Source organism: Lytechinus variegatus, chromosome 15, assembly GCF_018143015.1.
Source record: "Lytechinus variegatus isolate NC3 chromosome 15, Lvar_3.0, whole genome shotgun sequence".
NCBI classification, from domain to species: Eukaryota; Metazoa; Echinodermata; class Echinoidea; order Temnopleuroida; family Toxopneustidae; genus Lytechinus; species Lytechinus variegatus.
Window position 1 is genome coordinate 25,376,383 of NC_054754.1, and position 26,410 is coordinate 25,402,792.

At 36.1% G+C, this 26,410-nt stretch overlaps 1 protein-coding gene across 2 annotated transcripts in view; it reads left to right on the forward strand.

Annotated features, from left to right (window-relative positions):
- Nucleotides 1-23,993, forward strand: part of LOC121428370 (calcium-binding protein NCS-1-like) — a 61,534-nt gene extending 37,541 nt beyond the window's left edge. For both annotated transcript variants that reach the window (XM_041624954.1, XM_041624953.1), the window contains exons 4-8: nt 4,643-4,732; nt 9,984-10,062; nt 18,522-18,610; nt 19,574-19,651; nt 23,627-23,993. In XM_041624954.1, coding sequence (XP_041480888.1) covers nt 4,643-4,732; nt 9,984-10,062; nt 18,522-18,610; nt 19,574-19,651; nt 23,627-23,740 — 450 coding nt within the window. In that variant the 3' untranslated portion in view covers nt 23,741-23,993. The remainder of the gene's footprint in view (nt 1-4,642; nt 4,733-9,983; nt 10,063-18,521; nt 18,611-19,573; nt 19,652-23,626) is intronic.
- Nucleotides 23,994-26,410: the final 2,417 nt, after the last annotated feature.

Sequence of the window (26,410 nt, forward strand, 5' to 3'; positions counted from 1 at the left end):
CATTTTTTGTTTTCCATTATTTTAGCACAGATTTAGACTATGGGTTTAGTTATAAAACACTGGAAATCAGAATCCATATCTATGAAGGATTTAAATTTTAATCTTGATATATTGATTGGGGTTTAGTAACCAGTCAAAATCTGGACTCAGATTTAAATCCGAATTATATTTTTAAATCAAAGTCTTTAGTTTAATTTTTGTGCAGTCTTTTTATCCATGTAAGAAATACTATATATATTCAATAATTCACATCCATGAAAAGAAATATTTGAAGTTTCATAAAATAGAATGCACATTGACCTATAACATCATCAACTCACTCATTCGAATAATTAAAAAAGGAGTTCCAAAAGTGAAGAATAATGCAATGAATGGTTTATTTTAAAAATATTATCGCTGTTTAGCGTAATTGTATGGTTTTACTGAAGTAGTACTAATTATATTGCCAAATGGAACCTGGAAGTGGTCACTTTATGAAGTCTAGATATAGGAATTACAGAGTTTGGTAGTCAAATAGTTACAGATGAATAAATTTTGTATCAAGGTGGAGTGCTTTATAAATCAGCTTTATTTCAGGGTAGATTGCACCTCTCAAGTTCACCCCACAAAATTGTTGATTTGTATTAGAGAGAAAAATCAAACAAGCATAACACTGAAAAGTTCATCAAAATTGGGTGTAAAATAAGAAAGTTATGGCATTTCTAAGTTTTGTTTATTTTTCACAAAACTGTTATATGTACAAGTCAGTGATATCACTGATATGCAAATGAGAGAGTGAATGAAGTCCAACACTAACTAAGTTTCTTCTGTTTTTGCTGTTTGAATTATACAATATTTCATTTATTACAGATTTTGACAATGTGGACCAACTTTACTTTAAAGGAGAATGAAACCTTTGGATCAAGATAGCTTGTGTGAAAACAGAAAAATCAAGGAAACAGAAAGTTTGAGAAAAATCGGCCAAATAATGAGAATGTTGATATTGCGATCACTAAAAAGGATCGTCATATTATATTGGCAATGCGACAAAGATGTGTGATGTCACTTGTTAACGACTCTCCCCATTTCTTTGGTATATATTTCACTTAAATTGCCTCTTTTATCATATCTATCAGTAGTTCATGTGTTCTTTCTATGTAGGAGGGCATATAATACATGCAGATTTTCAAAGAATACATCATGGATAAAGAGTTTGTATCACCATAAGACAAATCATAAAGAGACATTTGAGGGTATTTTATAGTCCATCAAAAGGGAAAGTTGTTCACATGTGACATCACACCTCCTTGTCACATTGCCAATAGGACGATCTCCATCAGACTCCATGGCATTAGTGATTGCAATTTTCAAATGCTCATAACTTTCTCATTGTCTGATTTTTCTCAAACTTTCTTTGTTCTTATTCTTCGATTTTTCTGTTTCGACATATAAGCCTACTTGTTCCAAAGGTTTCATTCCCCTTTAACCATAAACTGTTGAAATAATGGTAATTCCACACGCTCAGGGAGGAATTCAATTTTGTTTCACATGACAGTGAGGAGGAAATTCAAATTTTTCATGTTTCATATGATAAAATACAAAGAAATAGTGAGTTGGTGAGGTCATCAGTCTGCTCATTTGCATACCGACCATGATGCGCATTATTATAACTGTTTTGAGAAATTAAGCGAAATTTTAAATGTCATAAATTCTTTCTTATTTTACATCTGAATTAGATGAAATTTTCAGACTTGTCATGCTGTTGGATTTTTCTCCTTTTATTCAAATCAATTTTCTGTTGGGGTAGACTTGCCCTTTAAGCGCTGAGAATCAGGGTCCTGCTCCCATGAGGCTGAACTTAATGTAGGCCTCCAAATTCTAGATGCAGAAATATCACATTAACCAGTAATTTTCCAAGGATGGTGATATATAGAAAGAGAGCAATACAATTTTATGAGGGATAAAATGCATATCAATTTGCATGCATTAGCCATTGCCGATTAAGCATACTGATGGCCCAGAGAATGATGCAAAATAATATATCACAAAGCAGTCAGATTTATGTGAGTAATGGCTGCTTGGAATAATTTCATCCACATGAGGAATTTACATCGTCGCACGCACCACGAACCGTCCTCTCTGCGCATTTCGATGCGAAAGTTATACCCCTTTCCTTTCAGTAACTCGCTGGCCCGGGCCAGGCCCGGGCTAAGTCGTAAAATTTTGAGTTTATGAATGGCACAGGCCAAGATAGCCCGCACCAGGCCCGGGCTATTTTGGTGCTGCTTTTATCAGCACCAGACCAGCGCCAGGCCCGCACCAGGCGCCGACCAAAGGGTTTATGAACGGATAGCAGCACCAGGCCCCGGCCAAAATTCCTCACACGGTCAAAGGTCACACAATTCTGGCCGTGCCTCCGCATCGCGTGTACATCAAATTTACCGCGCGAATATTCAGCGAAAATGGAGTACTTCCGCTCTGTATATATGGCGTGTTCAGTTACCATGACAGTTTGCCCTTACGAGCCCGAGTTTTTGAATGGTTGATCGTAAAAGTGGCGCGGCTCTGCTATAGTTACTGAAAGCAATTTTTATCGCTTGGTGCGGACTATTTTAGCGCGGGCCTGGTATACGGACCAAAAAATCATCATTGAAAACGGCATCAGTAACTCGCTGGCCCGGGCCAGGCCCGGGCTAAGTCGTAAAATTTTGAGTATATGAATGGCGCGGGCCAAAATAGCCCGCGCCAGGCCCGGGCTATAATACCCCTTTCAGTAACTCGCTGGCCCGGGCCAGGCCCGGGCTAAGTCGTAAAATTTTGAGTTTATGAATGGCGCGGGCCAAAATAGCCCGCGCCAGGCCCGGGCTATTTTGGTGCTGCTTTTATCAGCACCAGACCAGCGCCAGGCCCGCACCAGGCGCCGACCAAAGAGTTTATGAACGGATAGCAGCACCAGGCCCCGGCCAAAATTCCTCACACGGTCAAAGGTCACACAATTCTGGCCGTGCCTCCGCATCGCGTGTACATCAAATTTACCGCGCGAATATTCATCGAATACGGAGCACTTCCGCTCTGTATATGGCGTGTTCAGTTACCATGACAGTTTGCCCCTACGTGCCCGAGTTTTTGAATGGGTGATCGTAAAAGTGGCGCGGCTCTGCTATAGTTACTGAAAGCAATTTTTATCGCTTGGTGCGGTCTATTTTAGCGCGGGCCTGGTGCGGACCAAAAAATCAAGAGTTACTGAAAGGGGTATTAGTTTTGCAAAAAACGCATTTAAAGAAAAGCTTTTTTAAAACCAGCAATAAGTGCACCTACAAGGAGAGCAAATTATTTACCTGCGTCTTTGTTTGATAGTTCAGGTTTCAAAGTTTCATCCCATAACAGAGCGGACGGTTCGTGGTGAAATCGCGAGGTGCGATAGCGCACTGCATCTATTCTACGAACCGTCCTCTCTATTACGATGCCCATTGTGGCGTGAATAGTTCACTTCAAGAAAATATAATGATACGGGATGAAACTTTGGAACCTGAACTATCGAACAAGGACACCGGTAAATAATTTGCTCTCCTTGTAGGTGCACTTATCGCTGGTTTTAAAACAGCTTTTCTTTAAATGTGTTTTCTGCAAAACTAACTTTCGCATTGAAGTGCGCAGAGAGGAGGGTTCGTGGTGCGTGCGACGATATGATACCCATAGCAAATACATGTTACAGTAGTACAATATCTGTGCAGAGAATATTATGAACACTTTAAAATGAAATCTAAACATGCGATGGACAATGGACAAATCAAATTAGATGATTTGTGTAAACTTTTCTTGTATTTTAATGGAGAGGTTTGCACGGATGGAAATCAGTAACAGGAATGAAATTAATGGCGGTATGAGCAGTGTAATTAGGACCTTTGCTTGTTTTGCTGAAGGATGTGTGCATATGAATGACAGAAGTAATGGTTAATTAAAGGTTAATTACTGATGTTGTTTACAAAGAAAGAGACAGGCATGTAGATGCTTTATATGAAGAGAGGCAGAAATATAAATTAGACTGCATAAGAGAAAGTGGAAGGGGTGAAAGAGAGAGAGAGAAAGAGTGTGTAGAAGGGAGAAATAATAGAGATGAACTTACAATTGAAGTGGATAATGAAAGGTTAATGAATGATGTTTTGCAAAGTTTGGCACTCAGAAAGACGGACAGACAGACGTACGTGTAGGCATGCATGGGTGCATTAAATGACCATTGTATAGCCCAAATATTTTCTCTTTTACTCTCATGAAATTCGGTGGATTTCCACTGCTGTTCATGGCCCTCCCTACATGAGTTAACATTATTGAAACTTATATATGGATGGAAAAAAGGTGTTTTCTAGAGCAAAAGAAAAAATCCCCATTGATTTATGATAATGTTGGCTATTATTGTATACATGTAATCCTATCTATCATCCTTTGATCTCCGATTATTTCAAAGAACTTGAAATGTTTTTACCTACCTGAACCCTTGGTACATTCTCCTTCTGATGTTGCAGAAGATTGCATGTTTTCATCTTCAGATAAAGTAAGACGCTGAATAACTAATTTACCTTTAGTCTGTGTTTGCTCAGGTGTCAAAGTTATTGATTTTTAAAAAGTGTTTTCCCTTCTTTCTATATTCATCACTGATTTCCAGGAATTCCAGAAGATATACCAACAGTTCTTCCCCTTCGGGGACCCATCCAAGTTAGCAGGATTCGTTTTCAATGTGTTTGACGCAAATAAGGTAACATTTTTTGTTTTAATTTGTATTATGAATATAATCTTTAATTCGATCTGCCAATCAATTTGAACTTTGAAAACAAATAATGCTTTTTGGATCTATACACACCGGAAGGGGAAGACTGCTTCTCCATTAAAATGAGTTAGATAAGCAGAAATCAATCAGATATGATCATTTACGTCTGGGACTGACCTTTAACGTCACCTTCTGAAAGATGTAACCAGCACTCAACCGTCAATTTTTAACTTCCCCACATAGCTTATTGGATTATAGCTTAATACAGGCGCACGCCACAAAGCCCAGTTATCACATTTAAAAGTTATTTCAAAACTTATTTTCGCAAAACAGTTATATGCACAGCTTTTACGATATATGAAAATTAGAGAGCTGATGTTGTAACAGTTTCACTATATCTATTATCACTAGCACTTTACCAAGAATATACAAATATTTAACCAAAATACAAAAGAAATATTTTTTTAAGGTAATATTTTTATAAAAACATGACCCTTTTCTAATGCATCGCATGATTATTTGCAGGGTAGTGCATTAGATCATGGGTCACTCCAAATTTTGGTTATTAGCAATAGAAAATGATTATAATTTTTGAAGTATTATATATTTAAACTTAAGATTCTGATTTTTGTCATGCCTGCATAGCAAACAAATTGCATACCATCAACCTATTATTCAAGTCCATGAGCATACTGATGTAAAACATAAACTTTTGTGAATTCTTTTTTATATGTAATTTTGTAACTAAATTTTATTGAAACTTGGTCATAGAGTTACCCAGATCACTGATCATTACATGTACATGTATCTTGCGCAATGTAACAACCAATGTTTCCCCCAATCTTATAATTTTGATCATTACTGCATCACAATATCCGTTCCGATCTGATTTGTATTATGTAAGTAAATAGCAAAGGTTGGGAGGAATCTTGCTACTTCATGGGGCACAAGGAGAGTGTATCACAAAGGAAAAAACACTGAGAACTCTGCTCCCTCAACCAATCACGTGCAAGGATATCAGTAGCTTTTAACAGTACAGAGTGAAAAATCGTTGACAAATTGCTTTGCGCAAGGCTCCCCAGAACTGTGGCTCTGTCAAACAGATTTGCAGCAATTAGTCGGGGATGAGTCTGTATATCTGTTCTTCGCTCACCACGTTTTCTCCAGATCTCAAAACGTGAGAACAAGGAAAGTAGGTACGTGACATCATCAACCAAACTAATGAATATTCATGATGGCATGCATATATCCGTTTTCACAACATATTGCTAAGCTTCAAAATTCAATAACTTTGTTATTTTGTTTACTGGGAATAATGGGTATTGGCTTAGCTCAGGAGGGAGAATCAGAGAAATAAATCAATTGCTTATATCAATAATAAACCATCTTCAAACAACACGCACCAATAGCTAGATCTACATATTGTCCTTCTCAATGCAAATGGCTTGAATAGCCTTCAACTTTATCTTTAAGTTGTCATTTGTTAATGAAGTTGTATTTGCCAGATGACTCCTTGGCTGGTTTACATTTCTCATTACCTACGGACATCATGGAACGGGGACTGAATGGAATGTGACATCGTCAAGCGCTGATTTCATTCTGTCATGGTGGGGGCAGAGGTGGTAGGGCCCAAATACGACTTGGAGAAAAATCATTATTTACCCATAATTGTGTGATATTGAGGAATGGCTTAGGTTTAGGGGATTATGTTTTTAAGACTACATCACAGAATCGCAGTGCCTGAAAACTTGAGATAGTACCATTTGTACAATTACAAGTTGTGAGAGTGAGAAGGTATCAAGTCTTTGTTCAAGTGATACATGTTAGTTTGTTGTGCCTCTCGGGCGCTTAACTGACAACATTGCTTCAGAGATCCTGGTGAGAGCGAGGGATATGTATTTTTTTAATGCTCCTTGACTATGTCATCCAGATGGGATACTCTGTCCTCAAACATTACACCGATGTGAAGGAGTGGGGCTGTATATAGTTTCGAGCCATGCAGTGCAATGTACTTTCTTTTGCTTTCGATGGATGTGTGGTAGGATCTGATGCATCCGATGATAAATGCTCACAGTGGATGATGCGAAATCCAAATGTCTCTAGAAATAGAAATCATAATGAAAACCATAACAACCTGGAGATAATAAGCAAGAATTGGTGGCTGTAATTATGGAAAGAAAAGAAAAGTAGAGAGAGAGGGATGGGGTGCGAATGACTGATTTTCTGAAATAATCAGACAGACAGACAATGAGATAGAGAGAGAGAGAGGGCGGGGGGGGGTGGTGAAGAATGAGGGGGGATGTTAGAATTAAAAATAAAATCTTGTATCTCATCAATAAATTTCCTGATCATAGAATACCTCATCATGTTGGTGCAAGAAGGCCCTTAGCATAACAATTTCGCCTCTGCATTGTTGCAGTAATGCAGTGCACATATGCACTCTGCTATGGGCGTTCTTGCACCGATGTAATGACCTAGTATTCCCCGTTTTCCTAGTCAGTCTGAAAGCACCTATAACAAGGGGGGCAGACAGACAAACAGCTGATTAATTATTAGAGAGAGAGAGAAAAAAATCCAAACCTTAAGATAGATTGATGAGACAATACCCTTTTCATAAACCTATCCTCCAATAAGAGTAATGTGGATAATTCAATAAAAATTGCGTTCACAAACTCTGAAATAAGCCGCATTAATTTTACGAGCGCTCGTCCTGAAAAAGGCGGATAATCGTCATGACAACTGGACACGCCCCCTCCGATGCGGTTGTGTTGGAAAAGGGTGACCTTAATTGTGACCGCACCATGGCAATTATCTGCATTATTTGGAAATGCGTTCATAAACTCAAAATCTTGTCCCGATGCTGCTATTATGCGGATAATAGCAGCATCAAAATAATGCGGATTACTATGGAAGCTTAAAAGTGCCACCGAGATGTTGAGATAATTATCTCGGGAAGTCGACATCTTGATAGCAAAAGATAAGATGATGAGATCCCAGGTCTCATCATGTCGACATATTTTAGAAGAGATGATGAGATGACAAGATCCCGGATCTCATCATGTTGACATCTTGTAGAAGAGATGATGAGATGACAAGATCCCGGATCTCATCATGTTGACATCTTGTAGAAGAGATGATGAGATGACAAGATCCCGGATCTCATCATGTCAACATCTTTAAGAAGAGATGATGAGATGACAAGATCCGGGATCTCATCATGTTGACATCTTGTAGAAGAGATGATGAGATGACAAGATCCCGGATCTCATCATGTCAACATCTTTAAGAAGAGATGATGAGATGACAAGATCCTGGATCTCATCATGTTGACATCTTGTAGAAGAGATGTTGAGATGACAAGATCCCGGATCTCATCATGTTGACATCTTGTAGAAGAGATGATGAGATGACAAGATCTTGGATCTCGTCATGTCTACATCTTTAAGAAGAGATGATTAGATGACATGATCATGGATCGAAGATCTTGTCATCTGATCATCTCTTCTACAAGATGTTGACATGATGAGATCCTGGATCTTGTCATGTCATCATCTCTTCTAAAAGATGTTGACATGATGAGATCCGGGATCTTGTCATCTCAACATCTCTTCTAAAAGATGTTGACATGATGAGATCCGGGATCTTGTCATCTCAACATCTCTTCTAAAAGATGTCAACATGATGAAATCCGGGATCTTGTCATCTCATCATCTCTTCCAGAAGATGTTGACATGATGAGATCTGGGATCTTGTCATCTCATCATCTCTTCTAAAAGATGTTGACATGATGAGATCCGGGATCTTGTCATCTCATCATCTCTTCTAAAAGATGTCGACATGATGAGATCCGGGATCTTGTCATCTCATCATCTCTTCCAGAAGATGTTGACATGATGAGATCTGGGATCTTGTCATCTCATCATCTCTTCTAAAAGATGTTGACATGATGAGATCCGGGATCTTGTCATCTCATCATCTCTTCTAAAAGATGTCGACATGATGAGATCTGGGATCTCGTCATCTTATCTTTTGCTATCAAGATGTCGACTTCCCGAGATAATTATCTCAACATCTCGGTGGCACTTTTAAGCTTCCATAGATTACTCTTGTCTTCCTCCAATATTACGACCAAATTATGCTGCTATTAGCCGCATAATTGGGTTTATGAAAGGGATTATAGAATGCAGCTGTAGATAAGAAGAATTCAGTGAAAGATATACAATTAGCAGGAAAGGGGGGGGGATAAGATGAGAAAGATAGGGATGGAATGCGAAGACATGGTAGAGAACAAGATTTTTTAAAAAAATTGGAGGTGATGACAGCAGGGCAATTCCATAATAAAAATATCCCTACTAAAGTACTATTTCTCCTACTTGTCAATTAACGTCAAAGACACAAATTCACTATTTTTAAGGGGAAAGGGACAACATTGTATTCATTTGAAGTATTCTTGATATTGTTGCTTAATATTTTGCATTTCAATAGCGAAGTACAACCTCACAAAAAGTTCATATTAATTAATGAAAGGAGAGTAATCAAACAAGCATAATGTCAATTTTTAAAATAAAATCAAAATTTAATGTAAAATGATAAGGTTATATATGTTTGAAAAAAGGTTGCTTATTTCATAGAACAGTTTAATGGGGAGACTGATGATATTGCCTGATTTCTATAATAGGGAAATGTTCTTCAATACAATGTGAAACAAAGTATAATTCCTCCCTGAAGATGTGGAATTGTCAGTGTTATATCATGATATCAATGAAGACTCCCCTTTATTTTCAAATCTGAAAAAATGGAATATTGTGCATAATTATTGCAACAAACTACAAAAGAAAATACCGGAAGTGAATGCTTGATCTGACCAGCTTGCTCATATTGAAATGTTTTTTTTTCATATTTGATATAACTGCTTTGCTATTAGAAATAAGAGAAAGCTACAAATATCATAAGTTGTTTTTTTTAACATAATTTTTTTTAATTAAATTCTCAGCATTATGCTTGTTTGATTTTTCTATTATATTATTATGAAAAATTGACTTTTTGTTGGGGTTTAACATCCACTTTAAAGTATGTGACTCAGTCCCATCTTGCTTGAAAACACAAAGCCACAATTGACCCCAGAGATAGGCTTTACTCGATGACAAACTAAATCGGATTGTGGGTTGACTTTTATCTTGTATTCTTCTCATGTCCTCTCATCTGTAATAATTTCTTCCCCATTATGTCTTTTCTCCAGGATGGAACTATTTCTTTCCAGGAATTCATTTGTGCGCTATCAGTGACATCAAGGGGGACGTTAGACGAGAAGTTAGATTGTAAGTAGATACCGCATCCTTTTCATTCAATCATATTTCTATGAGCATGTGAGGGGGTGTTTCACAATGATGAAGGAAGCTCGACAGAATTTGAAATGTTTTATGGCAGGCGAGCTATCTGTATTATCAGTTAACTTTAATAAATGAAGCTCAAAAGAATTTGAACTTTAATATGGCAAGCCAGTCATTCATATCACGCTTGTTCCTCTTAGTGTTGCTTGGCAGAAATTGAACTGTACTATGGCAAGCCGGACATAAATAAACATGAAGCTCGACAGAATTTGAACAGTGACAAGCCAGCCATTCATATTAATGGTTACTATCATTTAGGCCTGATTCATTACATTTATTTTCAAAAATTTTGAAGCACTTTATTTTGTAAACAGGCAAAAACAAGTACATTTTGTTATAAATGCTGTGACTGGCCTCTGTGGCCTGCCATATTCAAATCCAGTAAAACGAATATATATCTATTTTGTGAAACTCACCGCTGATAATTGTATTCTGCTAATAATTCTATTATCTGATTCTGACCTGGAAAACTGTGTTCTATGCAAAATGCATTTTTCATAATTTATGGCATTATGATCACCCATCAAAACTACAACAGGTGCATAATAAAACATGCGGGTACACTGTACATTTGTTATGCATTTTGAATTATGAATGCTAACATAATGATGGTATTTCGCCCAGGAAAAACATTGTTCTCATGAGAGAGAATAGTTCCGTTGTTACTGGCAATGACGTTGTGGATACCTTCGCCAACCACTTTAAAAACATAAACGATAGTTTTAAGGGCAAAGTTTTTACCCCTGAACAAATAGATATTGCTAAAAAATGTGAGGATATCATATCATCTTTTGGTGATGCTAAGGGTTGTTGTGTCCTTAATGAACCCTTTACCATGTACGAATTGAGTATATCTTTTAAAAAATGTAAAGAGTCTTCTCCAGGTAAAGATGGCGTTGGGTATGAAGTATATAAAAATCTCTCACACAAAGGGAAAGGTATAATGTTAGCTATAATCAATAACATATGGGAAACAGGAATTGTTCCCCTCCAGTGTAAGCATTGCGTCATAGTCCCAATATTGAAACCACATAAGGAAGCTACAGACGTTTCTTCCTACAGGCCTATCGCTCTTAATGACTGTTTCATTAAAATAATTGAGAAAATCATCAAAGAAAGAATGGTATGGTTTACGGAAAAACATAGTTTGTTGCCATCTTGCCACAGTGCTTTTAGAAAGGCAAGAAGCACTAAGGACAATATAACTCAACTTGAAAATGACATTCAAAAAAGTATTGGGAATAAAGAACATACCCTGGCCGTTTTCTTTGACATGGAGAAGGCTTATGATAGACTATGGAAGGAAGGCTTGATATATAAACTTAATAAACTTGGTTTCCAAGGCAACATAGTTAAGTTCTTATGGAACTATTTAAGCGGGCGCTCTTTCCAGGTCCGGGCAAATAAGTACCTTTCAGGTATACAGGACATAGATGAAGGGCTACCGCAGGGTAGTTCCCTAAGTCCCGTCCTTTTCAATTTAATGTTGTCGGACATACCAATGGATGAATCTGTCAGTATTTCTATATACGCAGACGACTGTGTTATATGGAAAAGTGGAAAAAACATTGATTTTCTAAAAAGAAAAGTACAAACCTATGTGAATATCCTAAATGAGTGGTTCAACAGATGGGGTTTTACCCTTTCTAAAGATAAATCTGTTACTTTGCTTTTTAGTAACACTAAAAAATGTGTACAGATTGAATTAGATGAGGTCCCCTTACCACAAAAGGACGAACATCCATTTTTAGGAGTATTACTGGATAGAAAGTTAACATGGAGACCACATATAAATATGATTGTAACAAGAGCAAAAAAGAAAATAAATATAATGAAAAGACTAGTGGGAACAAAGTGGGGAAGTAGTTATAAAATCGTATAGATCGGAATTGGTCGCCATTGTCTTGGCACTGCAGTGGTTGGAAAATTTGAACGTTTATAATAAAGTGGTAATTTTTACCGATTCTTTGAGTGCTATTGAAGCGGTGAAGGAAAACAATGAGGATAATTTCGTTAGAGAAATCATAATTACCGCTACTTGTCTAAAATATAAAGGTATATTAATTTGCATAGAGTGGATTCCATCTCACTGTGGGGTTAGTGGAAACGAAACGGCTGACTTCTATGCAAAGGCAGCCCTAAAACAAGAAATAGAGATCAATAATGGTTTGAATATCCAAGAAACAAAAAAGATTGTAAGAGTCCTTGCAAGAAAGGAATGGCAGAAGAGATGGGACAAGTCAACTTCAGAATTAAAAAAATACCAGAAAGCTGTCTCCGAAAAAACTCCCTTTGATTATCTCTGCACAGATAAAAGTGGTGAAAAAATGATCCACAGATTACGTTTGGGAGGTTTGGGTTTAAATGACTTCCTTTTTAAGAAGGGAAGACACACGACTGGATTGTGTGAATTTTGTAATGAAAGAGAAACGATATACCATTTCTTATATGTTTGCCCTAAATTTATTATTCAACTAGCCCTATTACTTGCTGAATTAAATGTTAACAATATCCCTGATGCGGAACGTAAAGTGGAGAATCTCACACTTAAGACACAAAGTGCTCTAATCAGATATTTCAAAAGGACTCATAGATTTCAAATTGGCTGCCAGGATGGCAACCATCATAACAGGGTGTAGTCAAGAGTAGAGAGAACTAAACTTTAGCAAATTATTATTTTCGTGACCATAATACCTTGCTGAGCAAAGTGTATATAATTATACATATTTTTCGGGGGTAATTTTTTATGATGTTTTCACCAAATTAATCTATGTGTTTAACTTTATTGTCACTTTCACTTTATCACATGGCCCTTGAATGTCAGTATTTACTCTACTATAAATGTTTTCGCTTTTTAAAAAAATGATAATGTTGATATGGTTCCGATCGATTTGACATAAATTTGCACCTGCGGAATTTAAATCAAGTTCTACGAGGTATTGGATAGAGCGCCCCCTGCTCACGTTTGAGAGACATAGGGAATACAATTTTTTTGTACTCCTGAGACGCCCTCGAAATGCACCTCGAGCGGGCTTGTCAGGATAACGTACTAATACAGGGCAGGAGAGGTTGGTCTTGCACAATTTCCTGAGAACTTTTCTTTCCTTTCTTTCTTTTACTTTTCAAACTGACATAATTTGAAAAAAGAAATTATCATATTTTGAAAAAAAAGAAAAGCATATTTATAAGGCAACAATAGTCAAAACCGACTAGTTTGCCTATTCAAAATAATAACAACAACAACAACAGCAAGTTACTTTATCAGATCAAAATACTCTGTTATCACCATGTTGTACATGTAAATGGGGTGGAAAAATACTCATGAATAATTCAGCTAAAACATCATAGTTATTGCTTGTGAAATCATATCAATTATGAACTCGCCATTTATAATTTCTGTGGTGCCCTATATACGATTTATTGTTTAAACTGAGAATGGTTAGGGGCGCTTATATAATCAAGAAATTTGTAGTTCCTTTAATTCAAAGAAAATTACCTTGTTTAATTGAAGATTTGGCTTAAATGTTATGTTTCTTTTTTTTTCAAATAAAGCTAGATTTGGAAGTAAGAGTGCCTCTTTTCAATCAGAAAAGGATGTGCAGCTTGATAATTCAAACGTACTTCTTGCTTCTGATTGGGTGAAAATCAAGGCGTGATTAGTAAAAAAAAAAAAAAAATAAAAATTGGGACATGATGACTTCTGTTTCCCTCACTTGTACTGTTGAATGATATGAATACATGTACCATAAGATTCCAATCCTTTTTTTCTTCTATTTTTACTTGTCCTGCACAAAGTTGTCTTTTGATTGTGAAGAATCAAGAATTTATTTGGCAATGTTTATTGGAGAGCTATCTCTTGTGATGCCTTGTATAATTCCTGAGTATACAGTATGTCTCATTTGATGTTTAAATGTATGGTCAATTGGTGAAGTGGAAAATATTGTTTCGATCACAAATGCATTTTAACCACTCTCCTTATTCATTGTATATTCATAGTCAGAAACACATCATTTCCCTTGAGTATTTATCCCCCTGATTGTACATGTTCATGTAATACAATGAAATCTGATGGACATGTGTGAAATCTTATCCAGGCACGCAGTTACCTGCATTGCTAGTGGCGGTTCCAAAAGTGACTGAATGTAAGAAGAATATTCAAGAGTGATGAAAATGAATTCATCTTTTATATGTTAAAGTTGCAAACTATTCATTTTTTTTTCAAAATATGTGCAATTGATAAGTGTGCTTTACAAAGGCTTAGAGTATATTAAAAACTTAAAGTTATTTTTATGAAAATGAAAATAAAAAAGATTGCAGTCTCACCAGGCATACATGTATCTGGAAATAATACATGTTGAAAATGAGATTAGATTCTAAGTAAGGATTAATTGATCCCAATGAAACTAGTTTGCGGATCCATGCAGCTTTGAATTAGGTGTGTCACTGTGTTTATTATTAATAGATTTGTTAATAAAAAGTCTCTGTCGTTAATATTTGCATTTTGTTTAATCGACAGGGTAAGATTGTAGTTGATATTGTGTCTATGATATTGACGAAGGGTGACACATACACCTTGACCACATCAGGGGATTGGTAGTACCTTGCTCCGGTTACACTTCGTAATTCCGAAGCTTCGTAATTCCGAAGGTTCTTTATTCCGAAGGTTCGTATTTCCGAAACACGTAAATTGCCTATACCTCGATGTTCGTTAATCCGAAAACGAAAAAGGGTTCGTTAATCCGAACATTTGTGGCGTTATTCCGACGGTTCGTTATTCCGAAGGTTCGATAATCCGAAAACGAAATAAGGTTCGTTGTTCCGAAGGTTCGATAATCCGAAAACGAAATAAGGTTCGTTGTTCCGAAGGTTCGTTAATCCGAAAACGAAATAAGGTTCGTTGTTCCGAAGGTTCGTTAATCCGAAAACGAAATAAGGTTCGTTGTTCCGAAGGTTCGTTAATCCGAAAACAAAATAAGGTTTTTTCCGAAGGTTCGTTAATCCGAAAACGAAATAAGGTTCGTTAATCCGAAAACGAAATAAGGTTCGTTAATCCGAAAACGAAATAAGGTTCGTTAATCCGAAAACAAAATAAGGTTCGTTAATCCGAAAAATGAAAACCGGGAAAGCAGAGGCAAGGGGGCGGGGACACTGTTGCCGTTCAATTGTTATGAGGATGGGAAGGCAAGGGCGGCCGAACGAATTTTCGTTTGGGGGGTAAAGCCAAAAAATGAAACTCATACGTCAAAATGGACACTTTGGTGATATTTTCCCCTAAAGATTATCATCTGCTTGAAGTCATTGTGTTTGATAGTGATTAAGTAGAGAAAAACCTTTTTTTAAAGTGATTTCTTTTTATGGCAAAACGTATATTTAGGCTTTATTTTTCGGGAGAAGGTGTAATGAGCGAGCGGCTTGGTAAAATAAATTCAAAGGTGAAGTTGTAAAACGTTTTTGGGGGTCAATTATTCTTAAAATGGCACAATTGCGAGGTGTTGCGAGCGTGAATCACAAGCTAAAACTTTAGGGTATTTCAATAAAAAATGAAAATAGGTTTTTAAAAATCCGAGCAGATTTCTGCTGTCATTAAAAAGATGTGCATCTAACTAAAAAATTAACACGAGCGCAAAACGCAGCTTAAACATACTGACCAGAAAAGGAACCTGTTAAAGAAAGCATTTAGTGACCTCTTTAGGATGCATATTTCACCAATCGAATGAGAGTGCGAAGCGCAAGCTGAAAATTTGCAATATTCCAGCCTGAAAACTTAACTTGTATACTTTAAAAAGAGTATATTTAATTTCGAGAAAACACGAAAAACCGCATATTTATTTTTGAAAAAGGAACTTTCTCATTTTGGAAAATATTCATTTCCCTGTTTTTTATTTCATTTTGGGGGTGCAAGTGCCCCCTGCCTCCCTCCCGGCGGATCCAACTTTCGTCAAATAGGGGGGGGGGGGCAATATTTTTTTCAGCCACATTTTCCTCGATCGGCAGCTTAAAGTTGATTTTTGTTTGTTTCTTTGAAAGGGTAGTCCTATAACAGTCAATAATTAGCTTTATACTTATAAAATAAAGTAAATATGTAATAACATGATAAACCCTTTTTAAATAATGCGAGCGCGAGCTATATATTTTTTTAATATGATAGGCAATATGTTTGTGATCTTCAAAACGAAATGCCTATGTAACTAACTTTAGATAATAACTGCGAGCAAGGTCGCAAACAGAAATTTTAAATATATAAGCTCTGACCTGATCTAAAGGGGACATTTGAAGAATTTTTTGCAGTTAGCCATGAAGACGATGCGTGTTTCAACCAGTGGCAGCGGAATATAATTCCTTGGGGGGGGGGGGCAAAGCCAAAAAAGGGACCAATAGGGGCAATTTGGTGCAAACGTATATTTTCACCATGAGATTATATCATCTGTGTAAAGAGGTTGTGTGTTTTGTAGTAATTGAATTGAGCAAAAAAAAATTTAAGTGATCACTGATTGATAAATTATATATTTACGTTTCATTTCTGCGAGCGTAGCGAGCAAGCGGTGGGTTGGGGGGAAAGAAATCAAATCTGAAGATGTAAAATTTGCCTTTTTGGTCAATTACTGTTGACAAGAATGCTTAGAATGTCCAGTTTTCAGGTTGAAAATCGGAAAATTTTGGCTCACGTTTCTCGCTCGCATCAAGTATTGTTTATTGAGGAACTCATTCTATTTCTGGTTACAAAAAATGTAAAATGTCCAGTTTTCAGGTGGAATGTCACAAATTTCAAGCTTGCGGTTCGCGCTCTCATTATTTCGTGAGATATACTAGTATATTCTATTCATGAGTTACTAAATGCAGTCCTTAAAAGATTACTTATGTCACTATATAAACAAATTACAGCTCGCCCTCGAGGTAATTCTTTAGAAAGATACACATCTCATCTTTCTGCTCAGAATGTTTAAGTTCACGTCTTGTTACATGAAATGTCTACTAGTTTGAGCTTGCGATTCGCGCTTTCAACATCTCACAAGGATTATTATTATAGTATTATTTTTATTACCAGCAGAAGCTGTTATTAAAAATGACATCCCCTCCAATACAAATCCTATTATCTAGAGGTTACTCGCACGCGACCAACACACTTGATCCCCTGCATCTTTAAACCATTTGCTTAGGCAGCAATTGCTCAGATAAAATCGAAATTAGCCTATGCTTGATCAGGGCGCCTATTAATGAAATACATGCTTTTGGCCACAACACATGCATGTATCATCGATCGTCATTGCATAATATCGTGTAATCTTGTAATGACAACACCGTTTTTGTTACCAAAATGAATAATTTTTCATTTTCGGAAATACGAACCTTATTTAATTTTCGGATTAACGAACCTTATTTCGTTTTCGGATTAACGAACCTTCGGAATTACGAACCTTATTTCGTTTTCGGATTAACGAACCTTATTTCGTTTTCGGATTAACGAACCTTATTTCGTTTTCGGATTAACGAACCTTATTTCGTTTTCGGATTGACGAACCTTCGGAATTACGAACCTCATTTTGTTTTCGGATTAACGAACCTTCGGAATTACGAACCCTATTTCGTTTTCGGATTAACGAACCTTCGGAATTACGAACCTTATTTCGTTTTCGGATTGACGAACCTTCGGAATTACGAACCTTATTGCGTTTTCGGATTGACGAACCTTCGGAATTACGAACCTTCGGAATTACGAACCTTCGGAAATACGAACCTTCGGAATAACCGAACCTTCGGAATTACGAAGCTTCGGAATTACGAATGTATGCGCCTTGCTCCTATGGTCCAAAAACACAGATGGATAATAGATTCTATAGCGTTTGTTGTACTTCTCCTAGCATAATAACACAATACAGTTGGTTGTTTTGGTGAACAATAAATGATACTGATGATGAAAAGATGAAGTATGTGTAGTTCGAACCAAAATGCATACAAATATATACTCATAAATAACCACTCTGTATGTCTAACTTGAAATTGTAGTGATGCTACACTGTTAGAAAATTTATCCTTAAACTAAAAGAAGTTCCTGCAGCAGAGTCTCGAGAACACCTGTAATCTTACCAGATTGCGTAATCTTACAGGAAATTGGTATTTGGTGTGTGTAATCTTACAAATTTCCTTAAATAAAACACTCTTTTCCCCTTTTTCTAACAGACCTGTTCTGTTAAATTGCAGAAAAATTCCTGTTTCATGAATTTAAAGAATGATTCTGGTATTGCTTTCTGCAAAATCTTTTATTTTTCTGTAAAATCGGGTTTTTTTTAACAGTGTAATGTATTGCATAATAATTGATTAATTTCACTTGTAAGTGATATATTCTGTATTTAGTAAACATTATTCATCCATTCTCTTTTACCACAAAGGGGCTTTTGATTTATATGACTTAGATAACGATGGTTTCATCACTAAAGAAGAGATGCTACACATAGTAGAAGCAATATACAAGATGGTTGTAAGTATACATTGTGTATGAGGTACTGAATTTTGTTATGATCTGAATGTAGAGATTTTAATCTTCCTTAAATTGGCAACATTAGTTTGATAAATATTATCTTTCAAGCACAGGATGGCTCAATAATATCATCAGACAGGAAGGCAAATTCATGTTTTTAAATATATAATATTTGTAAAATGATCAATCCAGTACAAATAATAATAATATGAAGAAGAATTACAGAACCAATTGGTGAAAAGTTTGAACAAAATATTGGATAAAAGATAAGATAGATACTATTTTTAAAGTTGCAATTACTACAACTATAGGGCTTTCAAGTGGAGAGTAGTTTGTACCACTTGTGATAATTTCTAGTTTGAGATTTAAGGCCTGGTCACACCGCCCGAGCGTTGTTGGAGCGGTCGTGGAGCGGAAGGTAAGAGAGTCGAATTTCGCTCACAAAATTGGGGGAAAAAATCGAAAACAAACAATCGAAATCAAAAATGGTGAACGGTAGCGAGCGGTGATGATTTTTTTCTCTCCGCTCCACGACCGCTCCAACAACGCTCGGGTGGTGTGACCAGGCCTTTATATACATGTGTTTTTGAACTCCCCTAATGTTTTCTCAAACTTTGGTCATGAATAGTTTGCACATATGTTTCTTACCCCTTTTTGCCACTGCGATGCTTGAAATTCATACCAGCATATTGAAAACTTTAAAAGGTCAGCACTTAAAAAGGGTGACTATTTTTAGGAGGGCATTTGCAAGGCAAATATCCTCACCTAAATCCACTACCTCCACTGCTCACACATGATCCAGGAAAACAACTTAATATGAAAAGCATGAGGCAAATAGGCAATTATAGCAAAATTCAAGGGAGAAAAGGCAATTTGCATCAGCTTACAGATTATCCTGTTTTTTGCAGTAAATTTACATCAATTTTGATTTTATTTAAATTATGTTAATTTTTTTTTCTCCAGGGCAAAATGGTAGATCTCCCCCCTGATGAAGATACACCAGAGAAGAGAGTGCATAAGATATTCACACAAATGGATAGAGTAAGTATTGATGATGTACAGTGAAACATGTATACAGTGTAATACATACCACCGCATGTTGACAAGAAACAACAAAAACATTGGTACCTAGTCTGCAGGCACAGACCCATTGTTTTTCACAATTCTGGTAGTGCATGATGCAGAGTCTGAAGCAGTGAGACTAGATTCACTATGTACTGTGGCTGGCTCTTATTTGACACAGACAGAGCCTTTGGCATCTAGTCTTTACTCTAGACCTGTTATTGGATAAAGTGTCAAATATGAGTCCGTGCTCGCAGATTAATTGTTACCAGGGTCCTGTAAAGCTAAGTGATTGATAATGGGGCTAATTTCTAAGATTGATTGCATTGAGCAATGTGTAAATTTAAAAAAAATCAGTTCCAAGATCAGTCGCTATGCTTTATGAAATGGGGCTGTGGTGGTCTTTATTTACATTTCTTAAGGGAAAATTATTCAAATTCCAAACGTGGTCTTAATGAACAGGTCATTCTTATATACGGGTGGATGCTAATGTAGGTTTGAAACTGTTTACATGCCGTTTTTCAAATGGTCAAGAGGGAATTCAGGAGAGCGTTTCATGGAAAGACTTGTTGGACGTTTTATGTGACAATTCCTTCTTATCCAGCAGTTACCATGGTGATAGTTCTTCTCAGCCAATCAAATTCAAGGAAAGTTGCCAGATCTGACGACTTGTTGGACAAAAATGTTGATAAAACACTCCCCTAGATTGTGGGGAATTACAAAGTGTTGATTTGTCTAGAAGTTGTTGCTGGTTTTTTTTCTGAAGTTTTCACTCAGTGTCGCATGGAGGATTCAAGAATAGGAGTGATGTATTGTCACATGCCCATCAAATGACAGAGAACAATTGAGAAGTCTTTGTCGAAAAACTGGCTCAGCAGATTATACCTTGATACAGAGCTGACTAAAAATTGCTTATGTATCGTTCACCCAGAATTACCAGTTATTCAGCAGACTTCTTAGTATTTCTTTGTCAAGAAGGGCACTTGTCAATACATTTCTCTTGTTCTGGAGCCTCCATACATCGCTGAGCAAAAATACCCTGATGGCCTAAAATGTAATCGTAATGTTTTAAAATTCAAATCCTGTTTTAATGTTGTACTGATGAGAAGAATTCATTAAAAACCTATATGTATGGACTATCATTATAAATATGCCAAGAAATGGACACGCAGTGAAAATGTTCTGAATGCACTTTGACTGGCCAGGTTTTTTTCTAAAACTCGGAGATCAAAGAAATGCTCTAGCTGATGGAGCACCAGCTAGACATGTAGAAGCCTTCACAAGATTGCACTTTGCTGTAATACTATGAAATCACCGTTGCTCTAGAAAAAAATAACCCCAACCCTCTAGTGGTTCTACTGGCCTTGCGAAATCTATAGATGCTCAATTCATCAGAAAGCCTCTGGTTTAAAGGTCCCTTGGAAGCCTTTGATTTACATGTAAGGTATACTAACCTTAGAAGTGAGGAATTACACTTGGGTGATCATGACAGTCATTGTGTTAATCTGTTTAACCATTAAAGGGCTGTGTATGATTTTCAATGTTTGGTTGGACTGTGATCCACACATATCTATCCCAATTTTTAAATGAACGGGGAAGTACATTTCAAGATTCATTTTTAGGGATGATACATGAATCATTGTAGGAAGGTATGATACCAGACGCATACCTGGCGTAGCATGCCTGGCATAGCATTTTCAGCTGGGGGGTGGTTCTCTCAATGTCTCTTTTTTCCCCCCTCTCTTTCTCTTTTTATATGTCCGTCTCGACGGGACGTATTATGGTATCACGCTCTTCGTCCGTCTTTTCGTCCGTCCGTTAACTTTTCCTTGTAAACGCGATACCTTCAGTTTAACTTAACCTAGGCTCATATGATTTGGTGTGTATGACACTAGCATAGATCCTAGCAATTCTATTGATTTTGAGGGCAGAAGGTCAGAAGGACGCCACCTTCTAATTTTCTTGCTTGACCAATAACTCAATTTTCTGTGTTAGAGATGTGCATATTATGTGCTCGCCTCAGTGACACTCTTGCATGCTTGTTTTGTCTTGTAATACCTTGTATAGTATGTGCCGGGGGAGGAGTCATCAAGTGACGCATTTCTCCTTCTCTCTTTTCTCTTTGCAATATCAAAGCACATATCTCTCTCTCTCTTGTAATTTTTTATTTTCATCCATATTGAAACCTTCTCTTCATAAGCAGCTTATGAATGTTCTATATATTGATATATATGTCCCGGGGGCCACTTACATTGACGAGTGGATACCATGCGCGACCAAAAAACACGTAAAAAGGATGTCTTTTTCACGATAGGGCACGTTACGTACGTAACGTGATAAGGGTGTCAAAAACACACAAATAATGAAAAAAGGGTATCTATTTCGCTAGGAAAATTACGTGTTTAGGGTCGAATTTTCGGGGATGATAAAACAAAATTAAAATGTTTTATAAAGGATGTCCTTTTTGCCCTAACACTTCGTGTTTAGAGTCCGATTTGCGCGAGGTGTAGAAGGTGGGGTCGTACTAAACCAAATAAAGTAAAGCCGACGACTGAAGGACCCGTAACAATAAAACATTCCTGTACTTGTTTAGGGGTTCATTTCAGGGAATATATGCCAAGAGTATCGTTTTGTTTCTAATACTTGTTAAGGGTAGGGTTTCACACGCCAATACTTGTTAAGGAGTGAATTTTCAGAATATGGAAATTACGTGTTTAGGGTGCTTTTCGAGACCCCATGGTCGCGCATGGTATCCACTTGTGAATGGAAGTGGCCCCCCGGGATATATGTATATATTTCCACAAAGCACAGCTTACTACTTTACCAGGGAGTACAAACTTGTTATCTATGTATTGTTTGGTTATGACTACTAGATCTCACGTTTTTGTAGAGATTGAGTGCAGAACAAACATTTCCTCTATTGATTATTCTTCCAGGCTGGAAATATATTTTCAACTCACTTATAATTGCCCTTTCCGCCTACTGGACGTTTACACTGTGTCATAAGGTTTCCCAGCCTTTGCAAACGGAGGGACTCATCTTTAAGTCCACCCCAGAAAATTGTAGATTTTTATAAATAGAGAAAAATCAAACACTAAGCACAACGGTGAAAATATCAAAATTGGATGTGAAATAAGAAAGTTACCAGGTACGACAATGCAAAGTTTCCCTTATTTTCACAAAACACTTATATGCACAACTCGGTGTCATGCAAATGAGAGAGATAATGATATCCCTTACTCACTATTTCTTTTGTATTATATTGTTTGAATTATACAATATTTCAATTTTTACAAATTTGACAATAGGGACCAACTTGATTGAACCATAAATTGCTAAAACAATGTTAATACCACATGTTCAGGGAGGAATAATTTTTTGTTTCACAGGACAATGGGGAGAAAACTGGAATATTTCATATTTCATATAATAAAATACCAAAGAAATAGTGAGTGAGTGATCTCATCAGTTCCCTCATTTGCACATCGACCAGGATGTGAATATAACTGTTTTGTGAAATTATGCAAAATTTTAAATTGTCATAACTTTCTTATTTTACATCTGATTTTGATGAAATTTTCAGTGTTATTCTTGTTGGAGTTTTCTCGTTTTATTCAAATCAAATTATAGTTGTTGTTATAACTATGGAGAGCTAATTGGCGCACAAAGCCCCAACAGTACACATCCATTTTATTAACTCATTTGATACTCAAATTGTTCAGAATTTTCTGGGAATGATAACTGAAGTATTTGTCTTCATTATGAAAACAAAATAATAAAAATAAGAGACATACAATATAAACAGAATTTTTTAAATTTTTGGTTCCCCATCATTTTAGCACAAAGTTAGACCTGGTCTAAGTTAAACCTGACTTCAGAATACAGGCCTATGAAAATAGTTTATTACTTTCATTTTTCTCTCATTCTCATATTTTTTTTTTGTTGTTGCTCTAGCACCGAGATGGAAAGCTAACGAAGGATGAGTTCAGGGAAGGATCAAAGTGTGATCCCTGGATAGTCCAAGCACTCGGGTTGGAAATACCCCATGACAGCAACAGCGCCTCCTAGCAATCCCATGATGACATCATCATTTGAATAAATGAAATAGAGCGTGTGACCTGCAAACCCAAAAGGACTTTTCTCCTTAGCACTTGACGTGTATAACTCCCTTTTATAATGCTCATAGTTATTAATAAAGAACGGATGATTTCATTGACATCATCATTGATGAAGTGAAACTACATATGGTCAATTCCAGCGTAACGGACATGACATTCAGACAAATTTTTGTAATTCAAAGGTTTATACAGTAGAATTAGCAGTCTTTTGAAAATTGTTACTAAGCTTATCAGACACATTTAAGTATCAGTTACATACACATGAAATTTCAAATCGTTTCGTTGAAAAGTTGCAGAGAAATTGCACTCTTTGTGAGCGTAACGGACATGACACGAAATGGACGAAGCATTTTTACCTCCTATTGCTTATCAAAATTCCTGTGAATTCTTAGATTGCATGCACCTGACGTTGGTGTTAATTTAACCGTAAGATCATGCTCTATCCATAAAATGGTATTTAACAACAGTTTTGCAGTGCATTCTGTATTCCTAGCTCAAAATGTAGCGTAACGGACATGACACACGAAGCGTTACGGACATGACAGTTTCGTCCACTTTTTGTAAGCGAATATAATTATTTTATTACAAGATATGGTACAAGTCTAATTGTTTACATGTTAAGGCTAGAGGTTAGAGACACATATCATAACTGGTAATCTGTAATATCTCCTATTATTTTGCAATTTGAGAGGGGGTCTTTTTGTACAATATTTATAAAACAAAAAAATATTTAGAAAATTTTATTTTACACTGGTTAACAACAGTTAATGAGTATTTTCCAGTTACTACCATCCACCACACCTAATTAAAGGAGAAAAATTTGATAGAAAAGATTATTTTTTATTCATGCCCTAATAGTTGATAACATACTAGTGTAACGGACATGACACCCTTACGAAGTGAACATCATTTGCACTTCTTAGTTTGAAAATGAAAGAAATATGAATAATGAATGTAATTATGTAACAGCAAAGTACCTTTACTAACACTCTAAAGAAAAATATGTAGATATTATTAGCAGGTATCATTAATTTAATAGCTATAGCCTAAGTGATAATTTTATATTGAATACAATGTTTATCATACCACTACTGCACACTGAGAAGACCAAATCTCATTTTTTGTGAGAAGAAAACAAAATGTACCAGACCTGTATAAATCCAAGAAGAACATATTATGGAATGTATTGTATGATAAAGAACATGTACCAGTATTAATGTCAGTTTTAAGATTAAAAAAATGGTATTAAAAAGTATTTTAATAAAAATTAAATAGCAGTACCTGGAAACCAGTCTTTCATTATCGATTATGTATGAGTCTAAAGGTAATCGGAATATTTGTAAATAGCTACTTAGTATCCCATAATTAGTAACCATCTGGAATGAAATTATTGGAAATGGTTTTTTGACTGATTTGAGTAGGTATGGGTGTCAACATTTACCAAAAAAAGTTAGGAAGAATACGGGTTGGGGAAAGTGCTTTTTTTCAAGGTCAAAGGTCAATGACCTTTTTAAATATACTGTATCATGGTATCTCCCAGATAAAATACTACAAGTTGGTGATCATGGTGTCAAAATGCACAGATTCTTACAAGAAGATCAAATAAAATAAAATCAAATAAAATAAAATTAAGTCCCAAGAATGCACATTAACCAAAAACATTCAAGGTCAAAGCCTTTCAAAGGTCATCGACCTTTTTAAAAATATATACCATATACGGTATAATGGTATATCTGAGATGAAAAGGCACAGGTCGGTGATCTTGGTGTCAAAATGCACAGATTTTTACACGAAGATCAAATCAAGTACCCACAATGTTTATTCACCAAAGAAATCCAAGACCAAAGCATTTCAAAGGTCAATGACCCTTTTACATTATATACCATATACGGTACAATGGTATCTCTGAGATGAAAAGGTGCAGGTTGGTGATCTTGGTGTCAAAAATTCACAGATTCTTACAAGAAGATCAAACAAAATCAAATAAGGTACCTATAATGCTCATTTACCAATGAAATTCAATGTCAAAGCCTTTCAAAGGTCAATGACCTTTTTACATTATATACGGTATAATGGTATCTCTGAGATGAAAAGTCGCAGGTTGGTGATTTGGTGTAAAAAAACAATTTTTGCAAGAAGATGAAAAGGCACAAATTAATCAGAGTCCAGTGTCAAAGGTCAAAAGTTAATAAATATTTATACATCCATGCATGATTCCCCCCCCCCCACAAAAAAAAGATAGTAATTCATAAATATAATATTCACATTTTATTTGTGAATTATAGAAAGAAAGATACTTGTTATGAAAACTTGGATGTTTAATAATTTCACTCTGAAATAAGGATAAATAATGGCGGCCATGGAAAATATATTTAAGGGTTAGACCGTTAGAAGTCAATCAACTATATCAATAACGTCAGGGAATTTAAGTAAATAGGTCGATAACTTGATAACTTCATTGTATATAGTGATTCTTATGGGAAAAAGACTGACCTGCATGGAAAATGAACACAAATTTAATAGTTGATTCCTTGACCAATGATGACGTCAAAATACAAGTTCGAGGTGAAATCGATATCAAATAGCACTTTTTAATATATATTGTAGTAATGCATTGCCA